This window comes from Seriola aureovittata, chromosome 12 (genome assembly GCF_021018895.1).
Source record: "Seriola aureovittata isolate HTS-2021-v1 ecotype China chromosome 12, ASM2101889v1, whole genome shotgun sequence".
In the NCBI taxonomy this organism is placed as follows: domain Eukaryota; kingdom Metazoa; phylum Chordata; class Actinopteri; order Carangiformes; family Carangidae; genus Seriola; species Seriola aureovittata.
This window is the reverse complement of record NC_079375.1, coordinates 4,951,161-4,974,875: the sequence shown is the minus strand read 5'-3', so window position 1 is coordinate 4,974,875 and position 23,715 is coordinate 4,951,161. Positions and strand designations below refer to the sequence as shown.

At 41.6% G+C, this 23,715-nt stretch overlaps 1 protein-coding gene across 8 annotated transcripts in view; it reads right to left on the bottom strand.

Moving 5' to 3' along the window:
- LOC130178684 (partitioning defective 3 homolog) overlaps positions 1 to 23,715 on the bottom strand; it is a 243,403-nt gene that overhangs the window by 91,032 nt on the left and 128,656 nt on the right. For 5 of the 8 annotated variants that reach the window (XM_056391121.1, XM_056391122.1, XM_056391128.1 and 2 more), the window contains 5 exons: positions 23,535 to 23,570; positions 20,257 to 20,304; positions 11,689 to 11,877; positions 10,761 to 10,931; positions 5,405 to 5,555 (listed from right to left, as the gene is read on the bottom strand). In XM_056391121.1, the coding sequence (XP_056247096.1) occupies positions 5,405 to 5,555; positions 10,761 to 10,931; positions 11,689 to 11,877; positions 20,257 to 20,304; positions 23,535 to 23,570 (595 nt within the window). The remainder of the gene's footprint in view (positions 1 to 5,404; positions 5,556 to 10,760; positions 10,932 to 11,688; positions 11,878 to 20,256; positions 20,305 to 23,534; positions 23,571 to 23,715) is intronic. The other 3 variants (XM_056391124.1, XM_056391126.1, XM_056391125.1) reach the window with 2 other exon arrangements.

Below are 23,715 nucleotides of genomic sequence, written 5' to 3'. Positions count from 1 at the left end.
ATGTTTATAAAAGGAGCATTCACCCTCCAACACACACTATGAGTGAGTTGGACTGCATCGACAAAAGTGTGTGAGTGCATGCCCTTGACACCGTCAGACCTTCACTACATTAACTACAACTGTTGCAATAGTTTCAGAGTGTGTATGTGTGTGCGCCCCTCCTGCTGTGTGCATTTGTTATTCAATGTGAATTTGGGAGTCCCGGTGAGCACAGCGTGGCCACTTCTCCCTCTCAGACCACACACACACACACACATACACACACGCACATGTGCACTCACAGAACCACTTAATCCCATTTCCCTAAGCAGTCCAATGCGCGACACTGAGAATCCCATCAATGTCACAGTTTGAATCACTGCAGTACAATCAACTGGCAGCTACTGAGTAGAAAACCAATGAATCTGTCAACTCACTAGCCTGGTAAAAGGAGGAGGGAAAAAAAAAGCCTCTTTGTCTTAGTGCCAGCACCCAAGGGCAGCCATCCGCCAGCAACAATAGCACTGCCATGTGGACGGAGCGCACAGCCAGCATCACCTGAGAATCAAACCAATAAACACACATTATCTTTCCCAGCGGCTGTAATAATTTCTGACGGAGCAACGGTGGAACAATAGGTGGCATTTCATTTGAGATGCTCTGGGAGAGGCTATTATTAGATGCTTTTTGTGTAAAACTACTGAATACTTGAGGGCAAAGGGAGGGTGCACAGAATGGCCAGGAGGGAAGAAAAAGTGAGTGGTGGGGGGGAGTGAAAAGATTTCCTAGATGAAAATGGAGATAGCAAGAGGTGAGAATAACATGGGGAGAAAGACGCAGGAGTTTTTTTTTTCTTTTTCTTCCTCTTTTCATTTTGTCTTGTCTCGGTCTATTTGCATAATTAGTAAGGAGGTTATTGCCATGGGTGCTGGGCCTTGAAAGCTATTGGCCTGGAGGAATAATTAAGTCGCTTTCTTATCCCTGGCATCTTCAGAGTGCACAACGCCAGCGAGTGATCTAAGAGCGTGCACGGGCCAAAACGCAAGCTGATATGTTCTGAATGGGAATGATGTTGTTTTCTAAGAAAGCCTAATGCATGATTTATGTTTCGTGGCACCCTCCCCTTCATGACAACAGAGAACAGACTTATTCCAAGCAAGTGTTTGAGACCCCCCCCCCCTTCAGCACTCTCTTTCCCACACACACACACACACAATTTTATTTATTCAAGGGAGGTTTGCTGAGCACGCAAAGCTCTGCTTCGTATTCACCCACGTTCACATCTGGGCGCTGCCAAGTGCAGCTACAGCCTTCTACAGTTCTGAACAGCAGCAGTGCAGCAGCTGAGAGTCGGGCGTCTGCTTCTTCCAGACTGTTCCACACAACTCAAACCAGTCCTGACACAGCCGCTGTTTGTGATTCTCCACATTTATGTCAAAGCACAGGAAAGTATTGTATGCGGAAACGGCAAATTAGCTTGTGCATTCATCTAACGGTAATTTCAGCTCGAGACCACAGCAGTTAAAAGGTACAAACCATTCAGCTGGTCTCTCATTATAAAACACAAACACTGCCCCAAGCTTTGGTCGCACCTGCCAAACGCTTGATTCTGCCGCATTACAGATATAAAATCCCCAGTTTTATTATTTTTTGTTTGTGTTAGTTTTAATTAGTTTCTGTTCTAGTATCTGGTGGTGCAGATAGTTTTGGTTTTCATTGTTATGCATTTTAAATATCCTCAGTACATCAAAAAATAACATTTTAAAAAACTTTGGCTGTGGCATCTCTGGGTAATCCACAGGAACATGCTGCAGTGAAAAATATGTCATGCGTTCTATTAAATCTCATTTATAATGCTTTTGTGATTTGTGCGGAACGACAAGTTAAATTCAAATCAAGATTTAAAGTTGTGAAAACTATTAAATTTACTGTCAATATGAAAATAGTGAATGGACTGCATACAGAGCTTTTCTAGTCTTATCGACCACTCAAAGCACTTTACAATGGAAGCCACATTCACCCATTCACATACACACTCAAACAGCTATTTTATACCATACACACGCACACACACACACTGGGGCAATTTGGAGTTCAGTGTCTTGCCCAAGGACACTTTGAAATGCAGACAGGAGGAGCTGGGAATCGAACTACCGGCCATCCAATTCGTGGGCGACCTGCTCTACCTCCTGAACCACAGAAGAATGAAGAAAATCACGCAAACATGTCCATAATCATTTGCTAATGTAATGCTTTAGTGCTCATAAGCACCATTTTAGATGTTAAATTACCATTAAATACACTGGAAGAAGATAAACTGAACTGCAGGAACAAGCAGATATGGAGTGCATGTAACAGACACTTCCAGTTTATCGCTGGCAAATAATAATTCCCTTTCACTTCTTTCTTTCACATGAACAACTTGTAATATGTAGGTAGGCGTCTCATTTTTCAGCTGGTGAAGTCATTTAAGAATGAATCTTCGGCTGTTAATGTAAAAACACGTTTGAAAAGTGAACTTAAAGCAGCAAGCTGAGGACAGCTTCAGCCAGAGTCTACCAGCTTAAACCCCGGGGCCTGCTGGCCTTTATCCTCTGTGCTTAGCCCACACTGACAAATTAAACGACAGTTCAAATAAAGCCTTAATCCTTTGCCTACCTCTCCAATCTCACTTTGACACAAAACCACAGAGTGATGTTCTGGAAAAAAAAAACAGAAAAAAAACATACTGCTTTGATATCTCTAGGTCAACATGGAAAATAGACCAAGTTTTATAACCCAACTTGATTCTGAGTGATTCAGAGACCACACGGAGGAGAATGGTCCAAAATATTTGACATGACAAATTGGGGATGAAATTCTGCCTTTGGTGGTCAGGGAAAAAAAAAAAATACTCCACTGGGCAGATTAAGTGTTTAATAAGCAGGGAAATGTCTCATGTGTCTGTGATAGTTAGTAATTATATAGTGCGCGTCCCTCCACAGGCCAACCTCTGAGGGCTCTGGTGTCCCATCCTGTCGAGACAGGGGTGAAATATTGGGAGAAGCAGCTCAGTCTGGCCACTCTGACGTCTTAATTTCTCTGCTTAGCTCCGACAGTTTGAAGTGAAAACACAAGAAACACACATGCAACAGGATGAAAAAAAGCCGCAGGCACTGGTCTTTGATGAGTCAGGAGGCACACACTTTTTTTTTTTTGTTGATAATCCTCAGAAGACGAGGGATGGATGTCACTAAACACTACGTCAGCGCTGAGGTGAATTGACATCTTTAGTATAATCCTCCCTGTTCTTAATACGGTCGATGACTATATACTGCTCCGTGTTTTGAACAATATTTAATCTTATTTAAGAGAAGATTGAGGGCAGAGGTACACATACCAATAATAGCTTTGTATTTGATCTATTTACCTTTACATCATACCTTCACTTGCTTCCTTTTCTCATTTCCTCTTCTCCTCACCGACTTGCTAAACTACATTTTATGTACTCTTCTTCTTTAACACATTACCTAAATTCCCTCTTTTCAGATTTCTTGTAACCTGAGGCTGATTTTGACCTTTCTACTCACCTGTCTTCTTCTGCAAAAATGCCCAGAATGCTGAAGCAAGAGTTACTCTGGAACTATTCTGTCCACTGGCTTGAAGGATGAAAAAATAACCTCCAGTAGTGTTTACACTGATTTTAAGGTGTTATTTAGTAATACAGTCCTGAATTATGGAGCTGTCCCTCAGTTGCAGTATATATTTTAGGCCTCTTAAGCTCTTATGTGCCCTTTTCGAACCTCAAGACCTTTCATGTTTTTTTTTTGTTTTTTTTTGGCTGTTTCTTGCTTTAAGGTTCTGGAAGAGTAAATGTGTCTGTGCTGTTTCTAAACTGAACACTCTTCTTCTTTCCTGCAAATCCATCTTCAGTTTTATTCTCCAGCTTTAAGGCACTAAATGTCTGCATATGTTGATGGTGGCACCATGTTTTATGTATTTACCGGCTTTATCCAGCACTTGGATCAACATTTGTAAAAGCAGTGGACCTGCAGAGATCAGCTTCCTTGGTCGCGTCATGTGACAATGATCTTCTTTGTCACCGTTGAGCAGACAACCGCTGTACCTCCTGTACATCTACCTTGTGCTTTCACCCCGACCCTGAACGCTCATTAGAAGCCGTTGTTTGTTAAGCATGGGTGAACGCAGCCGCCGTGGCGGCGTGCTGGAACTTCACCTATCAACACTTCCTCTGTCACTCAGACCTTTTTTTTTTTTTTTTTGTTAACACTAACAACAGTGGCAATGTCAGGCAATTTGCATGAAAGGAAAACAGAGTTCACACTCTCACATTATGTTGCATTGATTAATGAGGTGGAGTTGGGAGCAGCTCATTTAAAAAACAGATTAAAAGTTGGAGAAGCAACTCTTCCTCTGCTTAATTAATTTACATTTAATGTATTTTGTGCCCCTTTATTTCTGGACTGACTTCCAAAAATTCAGCAGAAGAAGATTTCAAAGTATTTATGTTGGTATTTTGACAAATGCAAAGAGATGAAACAACTGCAGAGGACACGATGTACACCAACCCTTAATTTAACACAGGCACACTGAGCAGTTACACTATCTGGCATACAGAAGCCTTTCTTTGAGATTTGGTAACTTCACCACCCGTCCATCAATCATTCAAGCGCTACACACACATGCAATCCTGCACAGATGCGTACAAAGCTCTCTAACACACACAGATACAAATATGCTTGCTAATCTCGTGCACTCTGTCCCACACGCACTCGCTTCCAAACCGCCTCAGAGCTGGATTGAGCAATGACAGATAGGTCATCTAGAAACTCGAGACTCATAAATATGCAAACTAACACACACATGTACATCTACACTCTCAGAGAACACGTAAAACAAACACAGCCAGACAGAGAATCAATCACTCGCATGGGGGATCTGCGGAAACAAACTGTCTGAGGGGACATTTTTCCATCTCTGTCTTTCTCTCTCTCCCTGACATTTTCCAAGACATTAAAAGCCACTGAGCTCTTGACAGGAAGTGAGACCAGATGACACAGTTAGCCTATATTCTGTGCTGACAAAACCTGGAAGGGTAGATAATAGAATCTACCAGGAAAACACAGACTAGCAGAAGAGAAATGTTGTAAAAGTTCCACGTTTATTCTGAGACGTGTCCTATTTTTCTGTTTTCTGTGACATAGTACTATTCTTATAGTGCTTGTATAACTGATGGGAATCTTTACTGATATTCACCATCTAACACCCAGCACCAATCCCAGTCTTAGCATAGGAACATAGCATGGCATCGGACTGAGATAGACCTTAAAATAAACATCAACCTCAACCAGCGAGGAAACATCAAGTGGAGGAGCGCAACGGGCCAAAAAGGAATAAGTTACATCAAAAGACATGTCACTCTTACCTATTGTGCGTGGCATCATGCCTTGTCGTGGCATCAGGTTGTCATCAAGACCCTCCAGGCCACCATACAGGGAGTGGGAGATTCGGCGCTCGTGGTCGTCCAGAGGGGTGCTCATGGTCGGCTGGGGTCCCAGTGGGCTGCCCGGTGTCTCCTGATTGAAGAGGGTGGTGGAATTAGAATAATTATCATCAATTTACTCAATCTTTGCTCTTCTAAACTCAAGTAAATAAAAAAGCTTCCTCCTCTAGCTATGCACTGTGTGGTTTATTTTCTCTTATTATGCTCATAAACCTTTGTAGATTTTTTCATTTCAGAGTGTTCTGGGCTCTGTGTGGAGGCTTGTGGATGCAGCAGCCTTTAGCAACAGCTAACTTTTATCTGTTTTGACTAGTTGAACCATTTGGGAAGTGCTTCGAGAAGGCATGGGCATACATGTCCATGCAGAACAAATAATCCTTTGTGTTTGAGTAGGAAGCCATGAATCAATGCGCTAAACCTCTTCTCACAGTTAAAGCGCAGTGTAAAATAAAGAATATTCAAGACCTATGAAGAAACACGAGGGGAAAAAGAGCAAGAGTTCAGCTAACACTAAATAAAAGTCAGACAATGAAGGCGGGGGAGAACTAGCCACGCTAACATTTGCTAAACAATAATGGATGGATGAGGGCAACTATCCATGCTAATGCTAGCAGTGTGATAAATGAGGATGGATTTCCAATAGGCTGTTAAGCCACAGGCTGTTAGCGGGCTAGCATTCCCCTGCAGGGAGGACGTTAGCTCGCCTGCATCTTGACATTTCCCTGAGGACCTGTGATGACACTCTCTTGTTTGCTGGACAAATAGACTATTTGCTGGCCCTGTCACCCCTAAACACACATCTGCGGCCTGAGAAAGTGTGTGTGTGTCTGTGTGTGTGTGTGTGTGTGTGTGTGTGTGTGTGTGTGTGTGTGTGTGTGTGTGTGTCTTGGCCCTCATTGCTTGTCCATTGGATCGTTGACTGTATTGATTTGCTATGCTTTCTGCATTTATTGCTCAAGGTGGTGACAGCTTGTGCCATAAAGATAACCATCATCGCCGGCATCGCAAAAAACGAGCGATAACACTATCACACTCGGGTCAATGCTGGAGCCAAATGATCCCAATCAATGACTATAACTAGCCAGGCTGGGGATTCGATTTTGGCAGAAGGTCTTTGCCCAATGATCCTTTCAGCTCACTAAATGCTTGAGGTGCTGTAATAACCACTGCAGAATGGATCCTGACGCAAACAAACAAGTTCAGTTTGCAGGAGAATACATGTGAATGTGTGCACATGAGGATTTTGGCAAAAGTGTGAAGTGTAATGAAGTGGATTTCAGATTAGAAGGATGCTTGTTCAAATTTCCAGAGTCTCAACAACCACAAATGAGCTCCAGAACTTATCTTAGGTAAGTATCTCAGCAAAATGCATTTAAATATCAAAACGGTGCTGGTGGTGCATTTACACACAAGCAACACTGAAATGTTGCAGTCGGCTTAACTTTATATATTAAATGGCCTTGCTCCAAATAATATCAAGGACTTATTAACCCTATATGTGCCTTGGCATTCACTTATTAGTGGCTGGAGCTCTGCTGGTTATTCCTAGGTCTCGGCTAGTTACTAAGGGTGACCGGGCCTTTGTTAGAGCCCCCAAAGTGTGGAACAGCCCACCTGAGATCAGACAACAGTTTCTTTTAAAACTCTTCTTAAAAGATTCTTTTGTCGGAAAGCTTTGACTGTTTAATATGTTGTTGTGTTTTATTTTACCACTATACAGATTATTTATATTTTTGTGTAACATGTGTTTTATGATGTATTTGTTTTTAATTGCAGTTTTTTAATTCCCCCTTCTTTTTTTTTCCCCTTTGTTAAGCACTTTGTAACTTTGTTAAGAAAATTGCTATACAAATAAAGTTTATCATTATTATTATTATTATGCTCAGTAATGTTTCAAGGAATTTGGTTATTGTATAGACATGATAAGAGTTTACATTCTCCAATTACAGACATATTACTTAAGTTTTTAAAATTTAGAATATAAATGTAGTCCATCATAAGAAAAACTTTTTCTTTTCTTTTCTTTTTTGCTGCTCCAGGACAAAAGAAATGACTTGAATCAAAGCGAACTAAACAAACAGAAGCTACACATGGAAGCAACAAATCTACTGCAAACTACAAACTAATTTCTACGGTCGCCATACGGCGCTGTGACTGTTGGCATGTGGCTCCTCTTGACATTAAATGAGAAAGTTAATGAATTGGCCGGCTGAGGGGCCCAGGGTGAAACGCCTCAGTAATAGTCGAGGGGATTCGCCATACTGTGGGCGCATCGACAAATCACACCGCAGCTCATTGCATATTCAGGCTGATAATTGAGCTCGGGGAAGGTCTCGATCCCATCAGGTGCCAACGGTGATGAGGAAGTCAGCTGCTCTGGGTTCACTGTGTTTCTATGGGGACGGAGGAAAGAACGGGAGCGCTTGGGCTTGTGATTTATGCAAAGGCAAACATTTGAGATTGATTTGAGATTGGCTGTCAAGGGATGGAGACATGGGGAGGAAAGTAAATACAGGATTATTTGATCCCATATGTCAGTAAATGTCAAAATGAGTCACAGCTTTCAGCCTATAGTAATTTGATTTTAACTAATATTTGATGGACAGCTGGTTATGAGGTATTAACAATCTATAGAGCCTCTGTAGGGATGCTCTAAATCAGCTCTGAGCCATCTCTTTGAGTTTGAGTGCATTAAATTGTTGTTTTCCTCCTCTCTGAGTGCTTGGACACTATTTCTTATAAATAGCCAGACACTTGGACAGCCTCAGGCCATGCCTCCAGCTCTGCATGTGAAGCAGAGATTGACGAGACTCCCAGTGCTCAAATTTTATTCATTCACCATGCTCTCTGTGAAGTCTCGCTGCCTTGACATGTCCACAATACACACAAATACACGCAGGGTATCTGTTTGCAAACCAACACACTGCAGGATCCTTGAAAATAAATGCATACATGCATAAGCCGGATGTACAAAAGCACAAACTACACGTTTATACACACAAAGACACGCGCACGCGCACGCACACGCGCGCACACACACACACACACACACACACACACACACAAACATAAAACACAGCTCCAGGCTTAGCCTCTGCTTTCAATTACCAGACGGGCCGAGGGGAAATCAAAACTTTGACACACCAGGTTGGAAAAGGAGAGCAGGGAAAGCCAGGCAATGCCAGAGGCGTACACGTGCACGCAGATGTGCACAAATACATACACGCACACACACGCGCGCGCACAGCAGTGGCGCACACAGCCTCAGCCTTCAAGCAGGCGACAGGCCAAGGTGTACAGAGAATGTAAAAACATGACATTGAGGAGAGGGAAAAAAGTTGTGCAGCTCAGTTCACAGCCATGTTTTTTTTGTTTTTTTCCCCTCTTCTTCAACTGCCTCAAGGGAGGTGAGTGTGTGTGGGAGGGGTTGGTGAACTACAATGACCCGACTACTTACTTTTTATTTCATGAAACGAGTCATTTCTGCTCATGAGGGTATTTCCCAGTGATTTGCTGTGGTTTGTGTTGTATATTTATCAGAGAAAGGCTCTTATTGAAGTAGTGCCTGACAACTCCATGTCCACACAAGTGTCTTTATTTAGGTCAGCAATGTCAGATGAGTTCAATTTATTTGCAGGAAAACACAAATGGAAACTTTAATTAAAGACACTTTGATCATAATAAGGTTGGAAAGATTTTGATCAAATGTATTAAATTATCTGTAATGGCAATACTAAAATAGACTGGGTAGGATGTGATGACCTGCCACACCATTTATGTCAAACTCTCAGACTTGCAGATTGAAACAGAACACTTCTTGACCAAACTTCAAACTGGCTCTGAAATTGCTCATTTTAAAATAACAAAAAGAGATTTTTATTTATTTATTTATTTATTTTAAGATTTTGATGTAATTAGTTATCAGCAATCAAAGGAAGGTGATATCCTGATTCAAATCCCTGATGAGCCAGAAAAAGAAAAAAAAAAGAAAACATCGGTACATTGTGAATGAAAGTCTCCCTTTATTCAATAGCGAATGATGACATGTCCTCGTGTGGAGTGTTACCCACCCCCAAGATTGCTAGGGGGTCAACAGTTAACGCTACGGTACAGCAGCTGTTATGTGTAACTCTGAGGTGTGAATGTGTGAAACTCATGTGTGCTGCTGCTGCTGCACAAGGTTATATGAGCTCAGTCAGGGCAAATAAAAGAATGAATCATTATGTTTACATGTGCTGCAATAGTTCTGCATCGTATTTACACCAGTACTATATGATTTGTTTCAACATGGATTTTATTTTTCAGTGTGATGTTGATGTTTTACTTAATTGGTTCAGTTCTCAAGAACATTTTGACAAAGTTACACAATGGAGTCCATTAGGACAACCAGCAGATAGGCTGGGTAATAACCTTAATGGTCCGAATATTCTTCCATATTTGTTTTCATTTCTAAGTGGTTCACAGAATATGCTAAAGGAGTTTTTTTAAATCGAAAACAACTGGACTAGGTTATTTGTCTGGGAAGACGTTTCACCTCTCATCCAAGAGGCTTCATCAGTTCGTGTACGCATCTGACCAGGCTAGGACTGGTCCTGATTCGATTTAAAAAAACTCCTTTAGGATACTATGACCTGGACAAATGAGAATATACAGAGGCTCATTCACAGAATATGGTTAAATCTGGGAGCTGCTTAAAACCTACTGTATGTGACCACTTGTGTTGTCTACCCTAATGGACTTCTTTGTAAAATGTGATCTCAGCAATGAATGCTTCGAGTAAAACCTTATCATAATAAAAAACCAGAGCTACAAAACTTTTTCAAGAATGGAAAGTGGTCTCAGACTTTTGGATGCATGTTTTTGTATTGTATTTCCTCAAATAGTAACTGGGGCCTTTGTTTACCTCAACTGCAGATGTTAACTGTTATTGGACGCAGGCCTTCATCTCTAGTTCCTTCTGTTTGAAGCCTTGTTTTGATCAAATCCAGTTTGCCCTGTTTAAGTTACTGCATTACGCTGATAATACAAACTCAACACTTCCTGTAACCGTTTCAAATTAAAAGTTTGGTTTCCGAGGACAGTGACATCACAGTATTGATTTGATCATACAAACTCAAACTGTAACATTACTATTGTAAGGTTATGAGAAAGGTCAACTGGCAATGTCTCTCTAATCAAATTAATACTGATATACTGCATTCACAGTTATTACATATTAACCGGACAACTATAAAAGAGATAGAGAGATAGAGATATTTTCCAATTCCATGTTTGTTACCTCGTTTCGTTTGGCCACTCGTCTGGCCACGATGAGCTGGATCATCCCACGTTTGTTGCCTTCCGTTGACATGGACTTGCGGAGCGTCTCCATGGCGTCTTGGTTGGTTTTGCCCAATAGCGACTCCCCGTTGACAGCGATCAACTGGTCGTTCACTCGAAGCCGTCCGTCCTGTTGGGAGGATAAGAAATGACACGTAAAAAAAAAATGCATCTTTTGGGGTTTAAACTCCTAAAAGCAAAGAAAAGAGTGAATACTGTATTATGTTATGTAAATGCAGTGTGATAAAAACAAAAATATCTCTTAACAACAAGCTTGATCTCATCTAATGGTCTAATAGTCTCACTCTCAGAGTATCCTGTTGGTAGCCATGATCTAATCTCTAACAGAGAAATGTGCTTTGAAGTCCATTATCATGAGCTGTCAACACAAACTTGTTTGTATGAAAAACAATCAAGTTGAAAGACTATTGAGATTGACTGCAGCACTAAAAGACAGCAATGGAAAATAGGGCACATTGGGCTCATAGATTTTATCACAGCTTTTCTTCATAGCTGCTGAGTCACTTTCCCTGTTAGAAGTTCCACAGAAACACGACTTTCAGCTGGTGTTAAGCTGCTAGCTGAGGCCTGACATTTGTAAAATCATCTTTAAGGTTTAAAACTCTTCAAGCATCTGCCCAGACAGTCTAATGTAAAGTGTCAAAAGATAAAATACATAGAAATAATTTCAATATATTCTACACGGAAAGTGGCTGCGACTCCCCGAGGATCAGATACCCATAAATACAAACTTCCCTGTGATGTTGGTGGTCCAAATAAACAACATCCGGTTTATTTCTGCTGAAAGAAAATCTCTCTTAGAAGAACAGATGCCACATTTCTAAACCTTTTCTTTTATACTTCCACTACAGCTGAGGGTATCACACCTTGCATGCCGCCCCTCCATTGATGATGGATTTGACGAAGATGCCCAGGTCGGCGTGGTTCTCCTTGGAGCGGTTGCCTTTGACGCTGACACCCAAACCCGCTGAACCCGAGTCACTGAGGGGGATCTCAAAGGTCAGGAACTCCCGGGTCCCATCTGGAGTCAGGACCAGCTCATCCTCCTCTGTCTTCTTTGAGAGAGGCAAACAAAGGGAGACGTTTATGGCAAAACATATACCTTCCTAAAGATGACCCCCTTACCCAACCAGCAACAACAAAAGACCATAAAGCCATGGTTCACGTTAAATACAGTTAAACAGCTCATATAACTTAATGCATAATTAATGATACAAAAACATTCATGTCTTTATTCCAGCCTAAAGCAGTAACACGAAAAGCTCCTTCAGCCTTGCAAAGCTCTCACCATGCTGCTGTGGGTTAGCCAAAGGCCCAAAGTTAAAAGGACGTTCATTTGGCCACTTGAGGTTAATGAAAAGTGCGTGCACATAAATTGCAGCGGGGCAGATAGCGGGGAGGTAAATCAAGAGTACAAGCTCATTAGCTACATCAGATATATTAGTGTTAAACAGACCAGCGCTCCTAAGTGTTAAATCAGGTACTTAGTATAAGAAGGTGGAGAGTTATGTTGTATAATCAAGACACAATGCTCAGGTTCGTTAACACTAAAGCATGTGGTCCTTTAAAACCTTTAGGAAAGTGTCAGCATCAGGTTAGAGGGGGATTTTATCAGGTTCAGGATGTGAGGTGTTGTTGTTGTCTTTGGTTTTCTGTGCTGAAGAAACGGAGAACGGCTGAATCAGCACTGGCACACTGTCACAGTGAGACAGGATGATGAAGAATGAGACTATAAAGATCAAAAGTGATTCATTAATATGTGAAGCTCCTGATTTACATATGAAACAGATGTAGTCGGGTGTTGTTTGCTTCCGATGCACAGCCTGAAGCTAGTTTTTATCAAAACTTCTGAGTTCTTGCAGCTACACTGAAGTCCTGTTTCCCACATGGGATGAATTTCAAGTTCGGTAGCCAGCTCCACTTTTCAGAAATAATACAACAACATCCTGTTTCAGGTCCACCACATCAGCATGAATGCATTAATGGTGGAGTCATTTCTGCAGGGTTGCAATACAAATCTCCACTATGTGAAAATCACAACAAACTGATGAGCACAGTGCCAGCATTCCTGGCTATAAACACTTCTGTGTGTTTACCTGCAGCTGCTGGTAAAGAACAATACAAGCCTAAATTAAAAACCTGTTGCTTCAATCCACACTTGAACATCTGTCAGCACATTCCTGCTGCTGACATGATATTATTGAGTGTGTATCTGCAGTTAATGCTGCTCTTGTCTGGTGTTGAAAATAATTGTGTGTAGAGTGTAGAAAATGTATAAGACCTAAATTTAATTATTTCAAAGCCTTTGAAATGTCACATTCCTATTGCATATCCATAAAAATAATCTCAAACAGAAAAAGGGTTTTTTTAATCATCCAATGAGTTAATGCATCCTGCCTGATTTTGGACTATATATACAGTAATCCTTTATTCCTTCAATAAAACACATCCAAATCAGGCTAGAGCCGATATTTAATGATATTGAATATTGCGATATTTCCCATGATATGATATATTTTTCATAATGCCAATTTTTTTTCCTTGCACAGTCTGCCCTGCAGTCTGACCCTCATTGGACCTCGGCGTGTGACAAACAAAACTGCTGTTTCGAGCCAGCATCATTTAAAAAATATATAATTATAATATAATATTTAATAAAAATCTAGTCTAAATATGACCCAATGCTTATAGTCGGATTAAAAATGCCACAGACAACAAGCATCCTTGATTATTACATACTTGACCTAAACTCACAGTCATAGTTGTGATGTTAAGCCTAACCCCAAGTCATGAACTTATTACAGCTTTAAACAAAGTAAAATGTAATTCTAATCTTTACAGAGTTTTATTTAAAAAAGGTTTCAGGCAGAGGCTTTGCACTTTACCTAAAGAACAAATTCAACACACCATGCACCTGGCTTGTGATACCAAGTGCGTCAAACTGGCAGTAAACTTCCCAGCAACACTACATGAACACAGCAGCCTAATTGACATGTTGAGTGCACTCTCACTCTCTCACTCTCTCTCTATTTCTCACAACAGGTGCTTCTCTCACTCTTTCTCTATATTCATTTTCCCTCTCTCTTCCAAGCTCAACAATAAAAAGCTATTCTCTCTTGCTTGTTATTTGACAGCTGTCCTCTGAATAGATGGGTGCGTGCACGCTCGCGCCTGGCAATTATTGTGCACGCCTAATGAATTCAATCATCGGGCTCGGTGTCAGCATGTCATTAGCTCCCTTTGTTTGCTGGGAGAGAGATGGGATTGCTCTGGGTGGAATGGGGAAGGGAGAAAGAGGGATGGAGGAGAGAGGCAAAGTGGAGGAGGAGGAGGGTAAAACAAGGCTGTACGGGGTAAGGGAGGGAACAGAAGGAGGGAAGGAAGGAGGAAGATAAAGGACAAGCAGGCATGATGAGCTCTGTCAGGGTGTGTGCATGTTTCAGAAAGACAAATAAATACTACCTGGAATAAATTTGTGACATAATTAAAAACAAAACAGGAAAAATTGGATATTAGGCACAACTTGTGCAAAGTGCTGAGGAATAATGACACATAAGACAATCAAATTCATTCTGTCTGAATTAAATTTAAGGCTAATCAAAAAGTGACCAACAATGACTCAATCCTCTTAAACTTAAAATGGAAAACAAGGAAACAGGAAATTACTTATGACAGCAAGAAAACACAGATGTGATGTAATTTCAAAGTTAGAAATATGACATTTAACTGATTTAAGATAGTTCAAGATCAATAATGCCCTTAATAGAGCAGACAAATCTTATTTAAATGAGTTTCATTTTCACAATACAGTACATCACAAAGTTTCTTGCAACATTGATGCTGTAAAATATCGTATCATAATTTCAATGTCTATAAATACGACAATCGCAAACACGGTTGTGGCTAAACATTGTTAATTCTGTGACTTGTTCAGAAAACAAAATAAAATAGTTTACACTCAGCCTAGGGTTGCCACCTTTTATATGAGGAAATAAAGGATTGGGTTTTACTTTACATTACATTATTCACAACACAGGATATAATCTACAAAAATATGGGACAAATTTGTGTCTCGTATTCATTCAATACAGGAGGCAGCATTTTATTTTCAAATACAGGACGATCCTGTATTATACGGGACGGGTGGCAACCCTAGCTCAGCCAAGCCAAGCTAGTCTAGTTAGCTAAGTCTGTTTGCATCTCAGAAAGACCAAGCCTAGCTCGTAGCATCACTTCATTTTCAGACAGGAAGTTTACTGTTGTCTCTGTAGTTTTTAAGCATCACAGACACTTTCCTGATAGTGAACAGTAGTATTCTAACTTCTAAGCACAGGTAAGCTAACTGTTATCCACACCTGTGAAGCAGCTGGTCTCGTCAGTCTGTGAAGCAAACGTACTGCTAGCTTAAGTGTGGAGCCAACAACTGTATCATTAGTGGTTGTCGGTACTTTTTATTCTTAGCTAAAGATCCACAAGAAAGAAGATCGACTCATTTTCATGTTTGAAAGGCTAGAAGGTCTTTTTGCCTTTGAAAAAGTCTAGCTAGAGCGAGTTACGTAGTCTCATCGTGTAATTTAGTAATTCGTTTTCTCAGTAGTTTTCAAGCATGACAGACAGCTGGCAGACATACACATCATGTCACTCAAACTACTATCATATTCAGTATTCAGAGCTGTGAAGTAGCTTCCTGCCAGTCTGTGAAGCTAACGTTAGCTCAAGCAGATAAAGTCATGATTTACCAGAAGGTTGTCATTATTTTTTTTAAAAAGAGACTTCAACAAGCATCTACATAATTTTATCCCATTTTTCCATGTATAAATGAGGTTGTACTACTATATTTTTTATTAAATATTCAAATTACCTGACAAAAATGGGTCAGAAAAATCTAAATACTTTTACATTTTGCTTATTTCAGAGATTTTAAAAGACTTGAAGGATGAGGGAGGATTTTAAAAAAAAAAAAAGAGGGAGGAAAAAAAAAACACAAAGTAAGCCGAGTTTGAGCGAAGGTGAGGGGAGGCAGAGGAGTGATGGGCTCGAGAGGAGGGACAGAGACAAATAGAGCGAGGGTGAAAAGGCGAGGAGCGGCAGAGAAAAGGCTAAAAAAGAATGAGAGAGTGCGAGCATGACAATGACAGAGTGAGCGAGCGTGCGGGTGTGAATGAAAGGCAGGCAGAGAGAGATGAATCCATGTGGAACACAAAAGGAGACAGACGCTGCCAACCTCTCTCACTGTACGTCTGTATCTCTCACTCTCCCTCTCTCCATCTTCTTCTTCTTCCTCCACCTCCCCACCTTTTTTCACCGGTCTTTTTATACTGCTCTCCACTTACTTACACTTTTATTTATTTATTTATTTTTTAAAAAACATCTCCCTCTGCTCATTTTCTTTTTTTTTTTCTTTGCTGCCTCCCCTCAGTAACCCTCATTTTCCTTCTCTAGCTTTCCACAACCTCTCTGTCTCCTCTTTCATTTCTCTTTCTTCTTCCCTTTTGTTTCTAAGAGTATGCCTATTCTAAACCAGCTATATGTGAAGAGCAATAATGTTCTGTTTGTGCCACCTGAAAGCAGAGACTCTGAAAACAGCAAAGCAGATGAATCTCAAAACGCCGGCCTTATGTTTTACTGTGGACTGAGTAAACACTCAGACTCTCCCTTTTTTATTTGTTTCCACTCTTTCATCTCATTTTCTTTCTACCCCAGAACATCTAAAGTACGTCTCGTACTCTCCGAGCCTCCACTCTTCTTTGTATTCCAAAAAGTGAGTTCATCTTTAGCATTAAGAGAAATTAAACTCCACACCTTTTCCACTTTCTTCTTCTTCCTCTCCACACTCACATGCTCTGCTCTCCACTGCTAAAACAATTAGCGGGTTGACAGTGAGCTCAAAGTTGGCCAAACAAACCTGTTGATTGGATGGCATCTGGGAAAGTCGATTTGATTGAGGGGATTTCAAAAAATAAGTAAAAAAAAGGGGGGGGGTAGTTGAAAAAGGCAAAGAAAGAGATGGAGGGGGAGAGAGGTGTGAAGGAGGCAGTGAAGGGTGTAATTGGTGGAGGGAAGTCAGGCGTGGAGAGCATTGTTGGCTGCCTACTGTAGCACAATCTATCTCCTCTTATTCATACTCTCACTCTCTCTCTCCCTATTCCTCTCTTACTCGCTGTCACTACATATACCCCTCCCATTTCTCACCCTCCTCCCTCTATACCTACCTGTGCCATCTGCGCTAAATGGCCAAAAGTATGTGGACACACCTACCCACACCTGTGTACTTCTTGGTTTATGCGACAATAAAGATAAAATGTTCAAATTAGGGCAAATCTGGATTATCTCTCTTTCTCTCCTCTTCTTCATCTTTCCACCACACTCCACCTCATCGTTCCTGCTTTCCTCCTTTATTTCCTTCAACTGTTTTCCTCTATTCATGTCTATTTTTTATTTTTTCCCCCCTCTCTTACCCTCACCTATCCTCCCCTCCCTTCCTCTCGATCTTTCTGACACGTCTCGCTGTAGCTCCATGCTGATAGACCATGAATATCAAATACCTGTGCGATCGACGGAGCTGAGACTGGCACAGCATGAGGGAATAGAGGAAGGCAGGTGTGTGTGTGTGTGTGTGTGTGTGTGTGTGTGTCTGTGTGTGTACGGGAGTGACAGAGAAAGCAGGTCTATGTGTATCTATAGGTGGATATGTGTCAGTACAAACACACAAAGCAGCATGTGTGTTCTCTGCAAATGTCATCCTTACATACTGTGTATACACCTGCATACACCCCTTCATCCGCCAACACACACATGAGAATATAGCATGTAGAGGAAGAACTGACACATGATGATACACACACACACACACACACACACACACACACACACACACACACACACACAGTTGCACTTCTTACATGCTGTCCAAAACTAATCAGCTGCCCTCTTCTGGCTCTCTCTCCCGCTCCCTCTCGGACAGTCAAACACAATGTGGCTCGCTCTTTACAGCTCCACAAGCCACTGGAAACCATTTATAACCTCATCCAACCCCGAGCAATTACACCAGCAGCTGCTCCCAGTCACTCCGTGTGTGTGTGTGTGTGTGTTTGTTTTAGTTTGTGAGCATACTTATGTGTGAATGTAGTAGTGGTGCGTGTGCATCCGAGGCGTTGCGTGTGCTTCTGTGAAGATCGCCATATGGCTTGTTTGCGCTTTTGAGTTTGCGATGGATAAAAGCCTCGGTATAGCCTATGTAACCGTATACCGTGAGTATGTGTGTGGAGTATGCTGTACGGGTGGCTGTAATGTGTGCGTGTGTGTGCGTGTGTATGGGCCAGGTGGCAGCTTGAAACATCACTTTAATTAAGCCGGGGAGCCTGTTCTGTGGAAGAGCGGCCCTCTCTGATTGACTCGTATGTGTCACCAGCAGGCCGCTACACAACACAGAAACAGCAAAGAGCCTGCTGCCACAGAGCTGCAGCTATTAATCACTGCGCCTTCCCTACTGCACTAATAATGATGCAAAGTTATGTAACTTCAAAGATGACTCCCTGTTGTGTTAAAAACTCTATGCTCTAATGCACCCAAAGCATACATTACTTTAATTCTGCTATATTCCAGCAGCATTTTAATGACGGAAATGGTGAAGGTGGCAGATTCTAAGAACTACTTCAGTGTTGGATTGTTCAGTCATATTTTATTGCATTATAACAGGTTTCATATGTAAACATTAATCTGCAAAGAAACTAGTAATAGCAGCTGTTAGATGAATATTGTGGAGTAAAAAGTACAATACTGCCATCTGAAATGTGGTGTGTAGAAACGCATAAACACAAAAATACTAAATATTCCAGTGCAAGTAAATTATAACAACTCTTTCGTAGAGGACTGGAAAAGTGCCTCTGTCTGCTGAATTCAACTGCAGACGTGTAAAAAGGATACCTACACTCACACTCGTTACAGTTTAGATGAAGAGGCTGGTCGTTGATGCTGCGTCTGATGGGCTATCAGACAGCACTAATCACCAGCCACTTGTTTTTAACACAGCACGAGAATGGATATCATTATGGATCTTTTATTGAACTTGATTTATATACTCATGTTTTAATTATAACTCTAGTCAGTACTGCTTTTTTTTGCATTAAAATAACAGTAAACCATGTATAATGATTTAAAGGGCCAGATGATCCTGGGGTAGATTTTAAATCATTGTCCATTGAGTCGAAGCAATCAACAGATTTTCATTCCAACCAGATTAATTCACTAACTAGAGTTAGAATGATCTGAAGGCAGCTGCTGCCATGGATGTTCAGGATGAAAACAGTTAATATACATTTGTCTTAACCTTGACTACTGCCACCACATATGTTTAAATGAAATGCAGCATACAGAAAGATTTACTATGTGACAACTATGCAAATGCATTGATTTATTATTACCCTACATTATACTGCTTCATCAGTCATGGTGTGGTATGCAGTGGCAAAATGTGCAGTGTGCATACAAAGGCGAAGATGTGTAATGCACTGACAATATTGTGTTGCTGACCATGTTGTATGATCCTGGGCTGCAAATTTAAGTTGTACTGTATTAACTCAGTGGCTATGATGTCATGTATTGTCCAAACACGCCATGTACTGACCATACTTTCCTACAGAACGCCACCACACCTACAGGAAAGACCTATTTCAGACATACACCTTAAAATACTTTCATACAATACTGATCTAATATTTATGCTGCGTCATTCACAGTCAACACATGTTCTGCTATGCTCTAATGCTACATCATGGCATGAAGAAAACCCTCGTCACGGTGCGACGACGTGCGAACAGATTGCTGCCTCATAACAACTTTGTGTGCTGAGAGAAGGGGAAACATGCACATGTGATAGATAGCATCTTGGCACGGCGTTGCTGCAGCAATGCTGCTGCTGCCGCTGATGGCTTTTCAATATAGCATTGCAGTAATTTTCCATAAGCCTGTGTGACTAATGGCGTAAACAATGGAGCCGAATGTTCACGTTATGGGTCCATTATAGAACTATCAGGGCAGGCATGTAAAGACGGATGCCTTTGATCAGCGCTCTATTGTAGAAGCCAGGTGCGGGGAAGAGGATTTGCGTCTTTAAGTGTGTCTTAAGTGTGTGTGTGTGTGTGTGTGAGAGAAAAGAGAGGGGAGGAGAGGAAGAATGGAGTGAAATAAAGAGATGGAGTAGTAATAAAGACAGAAACAGGAGAAAAGAAAATTGAACAGGCGAGAGCAGTGAAGAAAGAGACAGAGAAAACCCACCAAAGTGTTTTGTTTTTACAGACCATTGGCAAAGCAATGAATTGCTTAAATGATTCCCAGTCTATTTGTGCAGCCACCCAAAGTATCTCATTTGCCTCTGATGCCTTTTTCCCTACACAGCATAATGACCCAAGCTGGTGACGACATGCAGCAGTTACCTCAATCAGCCAATGGGGTTTCCCGGCTATCACGGGCTGCCTTGGATGCTGAAGGGAGCAGTCAAGAGTCAACAAGTTAGACACAAGAGCCCCTTAGATAGAGACCACCTACTGACAAGAAGTCAATACAGGGATGTGATGAGGGACATCTGAGCCAAAAAAATAGAGTGAGGTGGCCAAATGTTCAAACATGAGGAGTCAAGGGGTGTAAAAGTCATGGCTGATGGGTTAAAGAAACACAAATGCACCTGAACATGAGCTGACTTTATAATGAATCAAGCAGAAATGAGCTTTGCTGCACCAAAAAAAAATTGGAGTGAGTGAAAGTATTAGCCACCCACATGCTTGAAAGCCGAACACAACAATCCAGAGTGTCACCCAACTAATGACAGCCTCTAGTGGGCTGCTGTAAAAACGTGGGTGATTTTTGGGTCATTGGAGCGATTTCAAGAAGTGAGTGCTTTTTCCACTTCAGTTGTTGCATTTTGTCTGCCGCGTAACCCTCAACACAGCTTTCTCTCTCTCTCTCTCTCAGGATGAGTCATGCCATGCCAACCTCAAAAACCCCCAGCTGGAGTGCCGGCAAAACCTGCGGACTAAAGCTGCATACATATTATACATATATATATATATATATATATATATTTTTTTATAATTGCACTTCTATTTTGCATCTCTGCACAGTTGAGTTGAGAAGTTGTAAAATGATAATGGAAATAAAAATCAACAGATTTCCATTAAGCCATACGAAGCCCGAAGCATGTGACCTCAACTGAAACCTATTTTCTTCTTTCAACTCCCATCATTAACACCAGCTTCAACTACAGAGATACAATAGAGTCTAGAATCAATACGATAAGTGGCATGAACACAGTCTGTTTACAGTGTGTCATCTTGTTTTTACCCGTTTATCTTTGCATTCTGTTACCGTGCAAGTTGTCATGAATCAGCATTACTTCAACATTTCTCTCTGGCAGGAGATTCTACTTCACTGAATGTCTGACAACCTTAGAACAGATGAAATGGTTACTTGGTTAATCTGAAAGAAGTTTGATCAACAAATGAACATTAACTAATTTATCGAAATGTGAGGATGTATTTGAGTGATGTTATGTGAATAAAGCTGGGTTTTCTCCTCTGATATCATTCAGGCCTTCCTCTCAACATCCAATTCTCTCTTCATCTAATGGAAATCTATCTATTACGTGAAAACGGATGCTCGTCCATTAAAAGCCGCCGTGTTCTGCCCGACGCACACCCTGCATCTAAAGCTCTATGCCAACATGGTGCCTGTGTTGCTGGTGCTGCTGCTGCTGTTGTTATTGTTGTTGGCGGCGAGATGTTTAAAATGAGGCGCCTGACAACAGATAACATCTGAAAGGCATTGAATCCATTATGGTGGTTGATGTTCCGGGAAAGGGTGAGGAGAGGAGCGGCTCATCTCGAGGTTTGGAAGTTAGAAGGGCAGGAAAGGAGGGAGGTGAGAGGAGACAAAAAAAAAAAAAAAAGGGGGGGAGACAGCTTGACCATGGTGCATTTCCTCAATCTAGCTATCTGGCTCACCGTCCCTGCGGTCGCATTGATTTTGAGGGAGGTGGACGTCCAAAATAGGAGAAAGCACTTTCTTTTACTTCCCTGTGTCCTGAAAGGTGCACTAGGCAATAAATGATCAGTTCCCATGCAACTCTGTCAAAGCATGATGCAACCTAACACACGAGTGACTCTGAAACAGCAATTAGCTTGTTTTACATTTCCATTCTATGTCTGAGAAAATAAACAAATGCAGGTAAAACACATCACTAAAGCAATGAAGTCCTTTAAACCATTAAACACTCCGTTATCTCTCACTGCTACTGCACATCAGAACGCCAAAGCACAACGCTGCCAAGGGTGGCTTACACTGAGCCAACTAATAATGTTAACATTCACCACAGTGCTGCTCGCTCTCACTGAAAAGGCAAAAGTTATTGAGAGAAAAACAAATCCCTGCTGTCTCTCTCTCTACTTATTTTTATGCTGATGGAATGATACGCGCCACCGTGTCTGAACCTGTGTGTGTGTGTGTGTGTGTGTGTGTGTGTGTGTGTCTGTGTGTATGCGTGTGAGATGTGCCAGCTGCAGTGACAATAACCATCAACGTACCGCCAGAACGTTCCTTCACGACGAGCATCATCCACACAGCTGGCAGGTACGACCGCCAATCAAATTAAATGGCCAATTACACTTCTAATGTGCCACGCAAAACGTAACCAATTACCTGCGCTGGGCCAGATGTGACCTGAAGGTGAAGCCAGATGTGAAGAGAACTCAAGTTTGGTGTGTGAATGGTTTTTTATAAATATCAGCAGTATAAGACAAGATGAGCTTTTAACAGCTGCTGTGGCGGCGGAACCTTCTCGGGGTCGTGTGCGAGACTGTGCTGTACCAGTGGGAGATCCTGCGCATCCTGCCGAGGGCTGACTCTTCACAGTGAAGGTACATTCTCACACTTAAACTACACCTGCTGCCACTGTAGGGAACCACTCCAAGATTAAGAAAGTTTATTTGCTGCATTCTGTGTATGGGTATTTATGGAAATGATATATGAGGCTATATATGTCAAGTGCCCTCCCCGTTACAGATGGCGTCGAAGCTGGCGAAGTCTCTGTGCACGTTTAGCACTGAGACACGCGCAGCCAGCTCTGTCTGCATTCCCCCCACCCCCACCCAATGAAGTGAAACAAACTAAACAGCCTGTTTGTTATTCACCTCACCTATCAGAGTGAGTCTGCAAGCAAGAAGGCCAGACTGACAACCTTATCCACAGCCGACAAATAAAGCTAACCCCCGTGTGTTTCCACCTTCGCTGACAAATACAGCTCTGAGGGGAGTGATGGAGCAAATTATTCTGCAGCACAAGTCTGAGCAGCCCATACTGATGAACCATGAAATTGTGATTTGTTAGAGCAACTCTGGATGGAGATTAAAATGAGTGTTTCTGGCTAACATTTATATGCACGACTGGTGACTTGCACTTTGATTAACCAGCTGGTTTACTGGTGGAATGTAGTCAATGCATGCATAAGCTATTGTTTTTTTGCTGTTTTTTTTTGTTGTTGTTGTTTTTTTTTATCCCAGCTGGGTGATAACAGTCTTTTTATTTTTTTTTAAAGAGCGATTAATAACATCCATGCAAAGGGGAGTTCAGGCTAAATGAAGGAGTAGGAGCTGTTAAGGAGGAGGAGCAAGGCTTTGGGAAGTGGGTTTAATTGCAGGCTTGTGTTGGGGTGGAGTCTTACCGAATCTCTGGGGCATTGCACCTGGGGCTCAGCGTTCTAGAGGATGGAGGGAGGGAGGGAGGGTGGGGGGGGGGGAGAAGAACCAAAAGTAATCAAGTAAAAACATGTATTGACAGGAACAGTGAAAAATCTGAGCACAGAAGATACTGGTGTGGGTTGAACTTATGGATAAATGGAAGCA